General features: G+C 36.5%; 1 protein-coding gene across 21 annotated transcripts in view; it reads left to right on the forward strand.

Annotated features, from left to right (window-relative positions):
• Positions 1 to 12,826, forward strand: part of LOC105486035 (SPT20 homolog, SAGA complex component) — a 48,953-nt gene that overhangs the window by 10,488 nt on the left and 25,639 nt on the right. For 17 of the 21 annotated variants that reach the window (XM_071081465.1, XM_011748693.2, XM_011748674.3 and 14 more), the window contains 4 exons: positions 1,385 to 1,514; positions 2,565 to 2,668; positions 6,411 to 6,527; positions 6,642 to 6,695. In XM_071081465.1, the coding sequence (XP_070937566.1) occupies positions 1,385 to 1,514; positions 2,565 to 2,668; positions 6,411 to 6,527; positions 6,642 to 6,695 (405 nt within the window). The remainder of the gene's footprint in view (positions 1 to 1,384; positions 1,515 to 2,564; positions 2,669 to 6,410; positions 6,528 to 6,641; positions 6,696 to 12,826) is intronic. The other 4 variants (XM_011748689.3, XM_011748691.2, XM_011748677.2 and 1 more) reach the window with 1 other exon arrangement.

Below are 12,826 nucleotides of genomic sequence, written 5' to 3' on the forward strand. Positions count from 1 at the left end.
CATGTTTAAAGTATATATTTTTTAAACATGTGCATTGTAGATAGAAACACCCATGGAATCATCACTACAAACAATAGAATGTACATATTCATCACCTCAGTGACAGAACTAAAATAAGAGAGCTGCATATATGAAGATTCTAAATTGGAATTGGCAAGCTGCTCTCCACCAGCTAAATGTGCCTACTACATGTTTTTATAAATGAATTTTTATTGGAACCCATCACACCTGTTGGTTTGTATATTATCTAGGGCTGGCTTACAGGTACAAAGACAAATTGAGTGTTGCAGCACAAACTATTTGGCCCACAAGCATGAAATACTGTCTGACCCATTAAGAAAGAAAATTTTCAACCTCTAGTCTAGATGGGATCAACTCCGTGGTAGCTAATTTGTTTTGTTGAAGAGGTACACATACTATAAAAATTTATCTAATTCTGTCTTAAGTCAAATTATGAGGGGTTTCGCTACACTGAAAAGACGTAACATTTTTAGCCTCTCTTTACTAGTTTAACATCAAAGTGGTTAAATGTTGTTTGCCTTTTTAAAAAATTTTCAGATTGCTTAGTGTTTTCATTCTATGGTGATGACAGATTAAGAATTTATCACTTCTCTCTGTATGTGTGTATGATACATGTTTAATATATATTTACTAAACATAAGATATTCAAGACATTTTGGTTTTTTTTGAGATTCTGAAAAAATATTCTGTTTACTGTTATCTTTGCTAAATGAGATTTGATGACATGATTTGTTAAATCTGTAAGTAGGTTTTATTTTAAATCATACGCATTTTTAAAATCATGGACTTTGTTGTGGTTTTTAAGGCGCTGTTGAATTGGATTTACAGAATATGTCCAAATTGTTCGTCTTATCAATTAGATATTTTTAGATTCAACATTTCAGCTTAGAGCTGTTGAACTTGTTTGTATCTTATTTAGCCTATAAAATATTTAAGAAATGTGCACTTCTTAGATACAACCAAAGAGAATGCTCCATATTCTTTAGGTTAGACTTATACTTTATGGAAACTATATACTTCTGTGTTTTATATATTTGCATTTAATGATTTTATATTCTACTTATTTAAATATGTTTATTAAGTATTCAAAAGTGTTTTATATTTAAGTGCTTTTATTGTCTTGGAGGTCACCAGTTTTTAAAATATGAATTAATTTGCTTGAAACATAGTAGTAGATAAAAATTAAGTTTACATAGCTGTCCCATATGTAGTGGCTATAGTTTTGTGAGCCTTCTTCATTTATTCAGAATCATAATGCGGAAAGAGCACCAAAAGGTTACTTCAAGCCTGATTTTGTTAAATCATAGCATTATTTATTAAGGTTATACTGGATTATTTTCATGAGCTCTGCCTCTTTTTAAAGCAGAAATTAAGAAGAAATGTGAACTTGTTAGAGAAGCTTGTTATGCAAGAGACTTTGTCATGTTTAGTGGTCAATCTGTACCCAGGAAATGAGGGATATTCTCTGATGCTCAGGGGAAAAAACGGATCAGGTAAGACCCTCTAGAGCACAGCTGCCACAAAATTCTTTTGCCAGGCAGGATGTGCTGTTTTTTTAAAGTAGTTTTTTAACCTGCTAAAGCATTTGTCCTTCAGATAGTGATGACTTAGTGATAAAAACAGATTTTGATCCCAATTTTCTTCCTTATGATATGTTTTGGTAGAATATTAGAAATTATTTATCTTATGGTTATCTTTCCTGAGTGTGCATTTTAGAAGTATTATAATTGATATGTCTTTGAAGTCCAATTATAAAAGCATCTCAGAACCAAAGGAAAGGTTAAAAAAAAAAAAGGAAAATTATAGAAACGTAACTTACAGATAATTAAAATAGAATTTCCTTTCATTCTATTGCTATTTATATTTTAAGATAGTATACCGTGTTTAAAGATAGGTAATCCTGCAGTTTGAATATGAGTCTGAAATCTTCAAAATTAAGCAGACTTGCTGCCTTTTGAGTAATTTTCACATATTAAAAATATTTCTATTGAATATGAGCATTTCTGTTAATGGTGAGTATGAAAATAATTTAAAAATATACTCTTCAGTTTCATTAAAGAGATAAAAAAATTTAATAATGATGATAATGTGAGTTCTACAAGGAACTCTCATAGCTAGAATTTTGTGTGTGTGTTGATAATTAGTTGTAAAGTGTAACACCAAGAGAATTTTGTTCTAAAAGTGACCACTTTTCAGATAACGCACCAAAGTGTCCTCTGATTTCCAGATTAGATTAATTGGTCTTCAGTGAACTTTCAGTTACTTTGACATTGGAATTTTATCATATTCTGATTATTTTGCTTTGGGCTGTGATTCAGATTGTGTTGTTATGCCAGATGTTTTTTCATAATGTGTTAGGTTTCCCACCCCCCCTTAAATAAAGGACATTAGGAGGGCCTTTTGGTTTTGGTTTTTTTTCAATCCTTGCTTTGTTGAAATGCCTTTTGGTTTTATTATAGACCTTTTTTTGAAAAGCCATTTGAATTATACAGCTAAGCTTTCAGTGAGCGTCATCATTTTCAAACTTTATGTTTTAAATTAAGATTCTGAGACCATTCGACTGCCCTATGAAGAAGGAGAGTTGCTTGAATATTTGGATGCAGAAGAATTACCTCCTATTTTGGTCGATCTCCTAGAAAAATCTCAGGTACAAAATTTTTGTCTTTAAAATGTCTTTATATTTGTTATATGTATATGATATATATATGTCACATTTTTCTGTATGTATACATATATGTATATAAATGACTATATGATGTTTCGTGACAGATGATGTTTAATTTCTATCACTGTTCCCAACAGCCTTTAGAACACGAAATGAGGCTGGGCTTTGGTGGCTCATGCCTATAATCCCAGCACTTTGGGAGGCTAAGGCAGGAGGATCACTTGAGCCCAGGAGTTTGAGCTCACTACAGTCTCAAACCCCTGGGCCCAAGTGATGCTCCTGTACCACTGCAGGACTAGAGCAGGAAGGATTAGAGAAGGAAGAGGTAAACCAGAATTGCAGTGATTGCACCACTGCACTCCAGCGTGGGCGATAGAGCAAGACCCTGTCTCTAAAACTAATAATAATAGAAGATGAAATGAGACATGTATAGCTATCTGGAAATGGATTTATTGTGTGATCTTTAACCTTCAGGGTATACTGAAACATATAGACGTAGTTCTTCTAAAATAGTTAGAACAATTAGCTCATCAACTGGAAATTTCCATATAGTTACAATTAAGAAATTATGAAAGAAACTACTTTGAATATTTATGAAGTTTTTCACTTGAGGGCCAGAAACTGATCTTTACATCTGTACTTCTCTTTACATCTGTACTTCTCTTCACATCTGTACTTCTCTTCATAGCTTGCCTAGATAAGCACTCCCTTGCCCTGTTCTACTTCCTTCTTACTGCCTTAACAACAGCCATATTGTGTACTCTACTGAGGAAAAAGAAGACATCACATGAGAGCTCTCGTTTCTTCCTAGCACCAGTCGACTAGCATCCCTACCTCTCTCTTCATATCTGCTTGCCTTCCTGTTAAAATAGTTGACGTGTACTGTTTATAGGCATCCATCCCCTCCACTTGTTTTCTGGATCCTCCCCTTCCTTCTCAAGGACTTAAAATTATAACCTCTCTTTTTTTTCTATTTCTCTTTGTCTACAAAATGCAGAATGCAAGCATACTGTGTTAGAGGTTGAGTATCTCAAATCTGAAAATATGAAATCCACAGTGTTCCAAAATCTGAGCACTGACATGACACTTAAAAGAAATGCTAATTGGAACATTTCAGATTTCAGGTTTTTTGATTAGGGCTGCTTAACCTAAGTATAATGCAAATATTTCCAGCTCCAAAATGCTTCTGGTCTGAAGCACTTCAGATAAGGGATACTTAACCTGTATGTCTCAAATTAAAAAAAAAAGTCCTCCCTTTTCCAACTACTGCTCTCGTTACTCTTGACAGCAATGCTACTCAAAGAATTTATAGTCATTTCCTTTTTTGCACATCCCATTCTTTCCACCACCCATCTCATTTGGCATCATGACGTCATTCTGCAGAGGTTGCATTTGTCAAAGTTACCAATGATCTCCATATACTGAATAATTGGTCACTTTTCTGTTCTCTTCTTAACTGGCCTCTTAGCAAAGATCAGTGGATATAACTACGTCCTGCTTGAAATGCCTTTCTGTTGACTTCTGAGACATCATTTTCCTGGTTTTCCTCTGCCTTCTCTAATCCTTCGGTCTTTTTTACTATAATCCCTGTTCCATCCATAAACGTGTGTGTTTTCAGGTTCAGTCCTTGGCCCTCTGTTTTTCTTTAGTAATATTCTCCCTGAATGATTTCAGCCAGTTTCATGTGTTTTTAAAATATTACTTACTCTATTGCCTATATGCCTCACCATGGCCATTCCACCAAGCTCCTAACTTACATACTTACTTGGATATATAATAGGTTCCTCAAATTTAACATGACAAAAGCAGAACTTTATTTTACCTCCCAAACCAGTTTTATCACCAGCCTTTTCAGTCTAACAGATGACCCTATCCTCACCTTCCACATTCAGTCCATCAGCAAATGCCAGATCTCTCTTTAAGATACATGGTTGTGCCCAGTGCTCTGAACAAAACCCTTGCTTTCCTCTTTGTCTTCATCTTTTTTTTTTTTTTGAGACGGAGTCTTGCTCTGTCGCCCAGGCTGGAGTGCAGTGGCCGGATCTCGGCTCACTGCAAGCTCCGCCTCCCAGATTTATGCCATTCTCCTGCCTCAGCCTCCCAAGTAGCTGGGACTACAGGCGCCTGCCACCTCGCCCGGCTAGTTTTTTTGTATTTTTTAGTAGAGACGGGGTTTCACCATGTTAGCCAGGATGGTCTCGATCTCCGGACCTCGTGACCCGCCCATCTCGGCCTCCCAAAGTGCTGGGATTACAGGCTTGAGCCACCGCACCCGGCCTGTCTTCATCTTCTAAATGTCATCCTCACTCACTACATTCCATCCATCCTTGTTTCATTTCCACAATAAAACACTCCAAGCTTGTTCCTACAGTAAGAACTTCTCATGTGTTACTCCCTCTGTCTGGAATGATCTGTCCCTAATGTATCTGGCCCTTTCTTGTGATTCAGATCTTAGGTAAAACCTAAGGTTTTTATCTGCACATACAATCCAGATTGACCCTTCCCTATTTGATTTCCTTTATAGAATTCATCACTATCTAAAATTATTTTGTTCTGTTTACATGTTTATTATCTGTCTTCCCACAGCTGAGTGCAAATGTTGTCTGACTACTGTATCTGTGAAGCTGTACCTGGATAGTGCCTAGCACATAGTATGCATTGTAGTTGCTCAGTAAATATTTATTAAAAAGAATGACAATAAGAATGACATAACATGGAGACCACAGTACCCACTAAAAGTTTTGAATGGGTGAAAAACATACTATGAGTGACTGTGGCAAGTCATAACTAGAAATACTTCAGTGATAACAGTTCTTACATTTGGGCATAGAAAGGACTGAAAAACTATTTTTCCTTTTTTTTTTTTTTTTTTTTTTTTTGAGACGAAGTCTCGCTGTGTCACCCAGGCTGGAGTTCAGTGGCCCAATCTTGGCTCACTGCAAGCTCCACCTCCCAGGTCACGCCATTCTTCTGCCTCAGCCTCCCGAGTAGCTGGGACTACAGGCGCTCACCACCACACCCGGCTAATTTGTTTGTATTTTTAGTAGAGAAGGGGTTTCACCATGTTAGCCAGGATGGTCTCTATCTCCTGACCTTGTGATCCACCCACCTCGGCCTCCCAAAGTGCTGGGATTACAGGCGTGAGCTACCATGCCCAGCCTGAAAAACTATTTTTTATTTGAATTTTATGTTTAGCTTCCCTCCTATTAATAAAGGCTAAGGGCAAAGATTTTATTTCTGAAAATTTTATCAGAGCAAATATAGAAGTTATATCTAGAAGCTGAAACACTGGCAAGGTTGATTGGCAATTTATAACAATGATAAACTTTATAGTAATGGCAAAGTTAGCAAAATGTAACAGTAAGCCAGTGAGCTGCAGAAGAACAGCTCACTGTTCCAAGGATCAAGAACAGTTCCAAGGATCTGTAACATAATAGTACGTAAATGCCAAAAGTCAATTGACTTGGTAGATGCCAAAGTCAATCTATAATTAGAAACTGTTAAATAGTTTTAAATTGCTTCTTGTGTCATAGTGATGAACATAAAATACTTCCTCTGAAGAGGTTTACACAGTGTTAAATCTACCAAGGAAATCTACTAAAGAGTGCATACATGAGTGGCCAGAAATGTTGCATGAATGTAAAGGATGCGAAATGTTTGATATAAACTACTTATTTAGACTTTTGGGAAAAAAAATGACATTTACATATTTTTACCCAAACAGGTTAATATTTTTCATTGCGGATGTGTCATAGCAGAAATACGTGACTACAGGCAGTCCAGTAACATGAAATCTCCTGGTTACCAAAGTCGGCACATTCTCTTACGTCCAACAATGCAGGTAAGGATGTTTAAGATATACTATTTTAGATTTTAGTTGGAAGTTTCATTTATCGAATGTCTTCATATGTTTGTGCATAAATTAATGAGTTTTTTAAATGTTTATTTCTTCTAGACTTTAATTTGTGATGTACATTCAATAACAAGTGATAACCATAAATGGACCCAGGTTAGTTGTTTTGTTTTTTAATCTCAAACAGGCAAAATATAGGATGAAAAAAACTTATCATTAAGCAAAAGTGATTTTCTGCTTATTTTTATTCAATAATTAAGTTTGATGCTTTATGTGAAAAACTGGTATTCCTTTATGAGATCTGGAAGTTAAGGGTCTCTTTATACATGTAGTAATCCCTCAAGTTGCCTAAGATCATTTTAGGGTGAAGCTGGCCTAATATGCTCAATGAGATAAAACTTAGTCTTTATCTCCTCTCAAATAGAAGAAAAATTTTTTTACCTTGACTACAAATAGATACTGGTTTTTTTTTTTTAAATAATTGAAGTTTCTAACCCAGCCTAGCCTATCTTTCTTTGCCATTTATACTGGTTGCCTTGAAATGAGAGGAACTCTCTTACCCCTAAGAATAACCAGTTAACCCTCCAGTTCTGGCTCAGTGATATATGAGGGGACTTCAGAAAGTTTGTGGAAAACTGGGATTAAAAGATAAAAAATATAAACTTTTCTTCTCAGTATAAGCTCCATTAAGTTCAAGAACCTTGTAAATGATACCATTTATTTAGTCCACCCCTAAAGAACTGAGGGTCCTGGGAACTGAACCATATTAATGCAATCAGTTTTACATTATTAACTGAAGAAAAATGGGTACTTTTAAAACTTTTTTTTTTTTAAGATTAGGAAACAAGAAGTCAGAAAGAGCCAAATCTGGACTGTAAGGTGGATACCTAATGGTTTCCCATCAAAACTCTTACAAAATTTCTCTTTTTTGATGAGAGGAATGAGCAGAGGCATTGTGGTACAGAACGACTCTGGTGAAGCTTTCCCAGGCATTTTTCTGCTGAAGCTTTGGCTAACTTTCTCAAAACACTCATAATAAGCACGTTATCATTCTTTGTTCCTGCAGAAAGTCAACAAGCAAAATGTCTTGAGCATCCCAGAAAACTGTTTCCATGATCTCTGCTCTTCACCTGTCTGCTTTTGCTTTGACTGAACCACTTCTGCCTCTTGGTAGCCATTGCCTTAATTGTGCTTTATTATCTTCAGTATTATACGGGAAAGAATGCTTTAGTATCTTGGTCCTACTTGTTGAAAATTTCCATGGAAAGCTCTGCTTTTTCAGCTGATCTGGATGCAGTGGTTTTGGCACCCATCGAGTGGAAAGTTTACTCAACTTTAATTTTTCTGTCAAAATTATTCAAGCTGAACCAGTTGAGATGCCTATAGTGTTGGCTTTTGTTTCTGCTGTTAATCATTGGTCCTCTTCAATTAGGTTACAAATGAAATGAATTTTTTTCCTCGTAAATTGATGTGGATGATCTGCTGCTGCAGGCTTCATCTTCAACATAGTCTTGTCCCTTCTTAAAACAAGTTACCCATTTGTAAACTGCTGCTTTCTTTGAGGCATGCTTCCCGTAAACCTTTGAAAAAGCGTCAATGATTTCACAATTCTTCCATTCAGGCTTCACCATCAATTTGATGTTTGTTGTTGCTTCAGTTTTAGCAGAATTCATGTTGCTCTGGTAGAGGCTGTTTTCAAACTGATGTCTTATCTTTCTTAGTGTTTCAAACTAGGCTCTGTTCAGACATGTTATAACAGCTTAGTACATATTTATTTTGGTGCAAAAAGGTTTGAAACCTATGTATAGTTTTTTCTTAATACTCATTTTTCATAAACTTTTAAAGACCCCTTGTATGTGAGATGCCTACTCAAAAAAGTGTTCAGTTGTCTGTGACTATAGTGAGGAATAATTACTAAGTCAAAAGAAAATATCAGTAATGGTAGTTATCCTTTCTGTGACGTGATTATAAAATAAGCTTCAATTCATCAGTAACTACCAAGTATTGTGTTTTGGTTTGGGCTATAATGTTATCATCTGAAAAAAGATTAAAAGCCATCAAAAGAATATTAGACAACCGAAAAACTCATTGGTTACCATCAGAGGATGCTAGGGCATCAGTTTCTTACTCTGAGGATTGATAAAGGAGAGAATATAATATTTATTCTGCCCTTCTTGTTATGAACTGTATTTTAGGCAGCCAAGTAAGTGAGGGAAAATTCTTAGGAAAATTTCCAGCTAATAGGTGTAAAAGAAATGATAGACTTTTGAAAAATAAAAGTTTGAAAGTGTTAATGAAGTAATGAATCTAGACAACAGTAATTCTTGGATGTGAAAACTATTAAATGATAGGTTAATGGGAAATTTTGTAATGTAGCAATCTGATTAAACCCACTGATTGAAGATGGAACAGTTAATTATTGTGTACCTCCCGGTTTGATGCAAGAGACATACAACAGTAGTAATAGCACCAATAAAGAACTCTTGTCCAAAAAAAAAAAAAAAAGGAGCCCATATTAAATCAAGCCACTAGTTGTAACTAGCAGTTTATAGGAATTCAGTGAATGAAATAAACTCTTAAGTAACACAACGAGGAAGAAACCAGCCAGATCTAGTTAATGGACATGAGAAAGCAATTGGTTAATTCTAACAAATTATTATTTAACAATATTATTAATTGATTCACTTAAAAAAATAGCCTTAGCTATCAAGATATTTCAGAGGTTAAGCAAAGTAATAGGATTCAGTAAAGTACATTATGTGATAACAGTAAAGAGCCTGTATGTACTTTGCAATTGGGTATATAGAGTTCACTCAATATTAGCAGAGTCATTTTTATTCTTGTAATATAGTTGAGTATAGGATGGGACTATTCACGGTTACTAAAAAATGCCATAACCCTTTACGACCCTATAGGTTTTGTGAGAGCAGAATATTTTGTTTTGCTCACTACTTTATCCCCAACTCCTGTAAAGGTGCCTAACACATCATAGGTGCTCAAATACTTTCTTGAATTAATGAGTAGCCACTCTTACAATCTGACCATTCCATACTCTACAAATTATAGGCATACCTCGGAGTTATTGTGGGTTCGATTCCAGAGCACTGCAGTAAAGCAAATACTGTGATAAAGCAAGTCACATGAACTTTTTGGTTTCCTAGTGTATAAAAAGATTACATTTACACTATATAGTTGACCTTGAACAACACAGAGGTTAGGGGCAGTGGCCTTTGTGCGGTCAAAAACCCATGTATAACTTCTGACTCCTCTTCTAATACTTTACTAATAGCCTACTGTTGACTGGGAAGCCTTACTGGATTTTGTTTTTTTGTTTTGTTTTGTTTTGGAGATGGAGTCAGGTTGTAACTCAGGTTGCAGTGCATTGGCAGTCTCAGCTCACTGCAACCTCTGCCTCTCAGGCTCAAGTGATCCTCCCACCTCAGCCTCCTGAGTAGCTGGGACTATAGGTGCATGCCACCATGCCCAGCTAATTATTTTTATTTTTGGTAGAGACAGGATTTCACCATGTTGCCCAGGCTGATCTCGAACTCCTGAGCTCAAGCGATCTGCCCGCCTGGGACTCCCAAAGTACTGGGATTACAGATGTGAGCAACCATGCCTGGTGATTAACATGTATTTTGTATGTTATATGTATTGTGCTCTGTATTTTTACAGTTAATTGTTAGAGAAAAGAAAACATTAAGAAAATCATAAGAAGAGAAAATTTGTTTACTATTCAGTAAGTATATCATATTAAAGGTCTTCATCCTCATCATCTTCACATTGAGTAGGCCGAGGAGGAGGAAGAAGAAAAGTTCATCTTGCCAGTTCTCTTGGCAACTTCCAGAGATCGAGACCGTCCCGGCCAACACGGTGAAACCCCGTCTCTAAAAATACAAAAATTAGCCAGACATGGTGTTGTGTGCTTGTAGTCCCAGCTACTCAGGAGGCTGAGGCAGGAGAATCATGTAAACCTAGGAGGCAGAGGTTGCGGTGAGCTGAGATCATACCACTGCACTCCAGAGCAAGACTCTGTCTCAAAAAAAAGAAAAGAAAAAAACTCCTGTGTAAATGGACCTGCATAGTTCAAATCCATGTTGTTCAGGAGTCTACTGTAGACTATTAAGGGTGCTGTAGCATTATGTTTAAAAAAACAACTTATATACATTAATTTAAAAATACTTTATTGCTAAAAAATGCCAATGATCTTCTGAACCTTCAGGGAGTCATAACCTTTTTGCTTGTGGAAGGTATTGCCTAGATATTAATGACTGCTGACAGATCAGGATCTGACAGATTGGGATGGCAGTGGCAGTTTTTTAAAAGACAACAGTGAAGTTTGCCCCATCGATTATTTCTTTCATGAAAGTTCTTTATAGCATGTGATGCAGTTTTACCCTACAGTAGAACATCTTTCAGAATTGAAGTCAGTCCTCTAAAACCCTGCCACTGCTGTGTTATCACCTAAGTTTATGTAATAGTCTAAATATTATGTTGTCATTTCAACAATGTTCACAGCCAGGAATAGATTCTATCTCAAGAAACCACTTTTGCGGGGTGCAGTGACTCATGCCTATAATCCCAGGACTTTGGGAGGCCAAAGCAGGCAGATCACAAGGTCAGGAGTTCGAGACCAGCCTGGCCAATATGGTGAAACTCTGTCTCTGGTAAAAATTCAAAAATTAGCCGGGCATGGTGGTGGTACCTGGCAGGAGAATTGCTTGAACCCAGGAGGCGGAGGTTGCAGTGAACTGCGCCATTACACTCTAGGCTGGGTGACAGAGGGAGACTCTGACTCAAAAAAAAAAAACAAAAAAAAAAACAAAACTCTTTCTATGGTCACCCATAAGAAGCAACTCATCCATTCAAGTTTGATCATGAGATTGTAGCAATTCAGTCACATCTTCAGGCTCTCTACTTCTAATTGTATTTCTCTTGATATCACCACAACTGCAGTGACTTCTTGTCCTGAAGTCTTGAACCCCTCAGAGTCATCCATGAAGGTTGGAATAAACTTCTCCCAAACTCATATTAATGTTTCTATTTTGACCCCCTCCCATGAATCATGCATGTTCTTCGTGACATCTACAATGCCAAATCCTTTCCAGAAAGTTTTTAATTTACTTTGCCCAGATCCATCAGAGGAATCACTATCTATGGCAGCTAAAGCCTTACAAAATGTATTTTTTAAATATTAAGACTTAAAAGTCAAAGTTACTCCTTGATCCATGGGCTACAGAGTGGATATTGTGTTGGCAGCTATGAAAACATTACCCCTTGTGTGTCTTCATCAGAGCTCTTGGGTGACAAGGCCATTGTTAATGCAGTAGTATTTTCGAAAGAATCTTTTTTTTTCTGAACAGTGGGTCTCTGTAGTGGCCTTAAAATATTCAGTAAACCATGTGGTAAACAGATGTGCTGTCATCCAGGCTTTGTTGTTCCATTTATAGAGCACCGATAGAGTAGTAATTCTTAAGGATTCTAGGATTTTCAGAATGGCCAAATAAGCATTGGCTTCAGCTTCAAGTCACCAGCTGCATTAACCCCCAACAAGGGAGTCAGCCTGTTCTTTGAAGCTTTGAAGCCAGACATTGACTTCTCTCTAGCTATGAAAGTTCTGGATGGCATATTCTTCTAGTATCAGGCTGTCTTATTTAATTTGAAAACTTGTTGTTGAACCACCTTCATCAGGTATCTTAGATCTTCTGCATAACTTGTTGCAGTTTGTATATCAGCACTTGCCGCATCACCTTCCACTTTTGTGTTATGGAGACAGCTTCTACTCTTAAACCTCATGAACTAGTTTTCTGCTTCAAACTTTTCTTCTGCAGCTTCCTCACCTCTTTCACATCATAGAATTGAAGAGAATTGGGATTTGTTCTGGATTAGGCTTTGGTTTAAGGAAATGTTGCAAGTAGTTTGATCTTCTATCCAGATCATTTAAACTTTCTCTGTATCAGCAATAAGGCTGTTTTGCTTTTCTATCTGTTATGGATGTTCACTGGAGTAGTGCTTTTAATTTCGTTTATGAACTTTTCCTTTACATTCACAACTTGGCTAACTGGTACAAGAGGCCTAGCTTTCACTGTTGTAGCTGTTTATAGGCCTTTCTCACTAAGCTTAATCATTTCTAGCTTTGGATTTAAAATGAGAGATGTATGACTCTTCCTTTCACTTGAACACTAAGAGGCCATTTTTTGCCTAATTTAAATATTATAATATTTCTAGAGGTAAGGAGTCCTGAGAAGGAGAAAGACAGGGGAGATCCCACACTGGGGTGTGGTGGA

The sequence above is a fragment of the Macaca nemestrina genome, chromosome 16 (genome assembly GCF_043159975.1).
Source record: "Macaca nemestrina isolate mMacNem1 chromosome 16, mMacNem.hap1, whole genome shotgun sequence".
Lineage (NCBI taxonomy): Eukaryota > Metazoa > Chordata > Mammalia > Primates > Cercopithecidae > Macaca > Macaca nemestrina.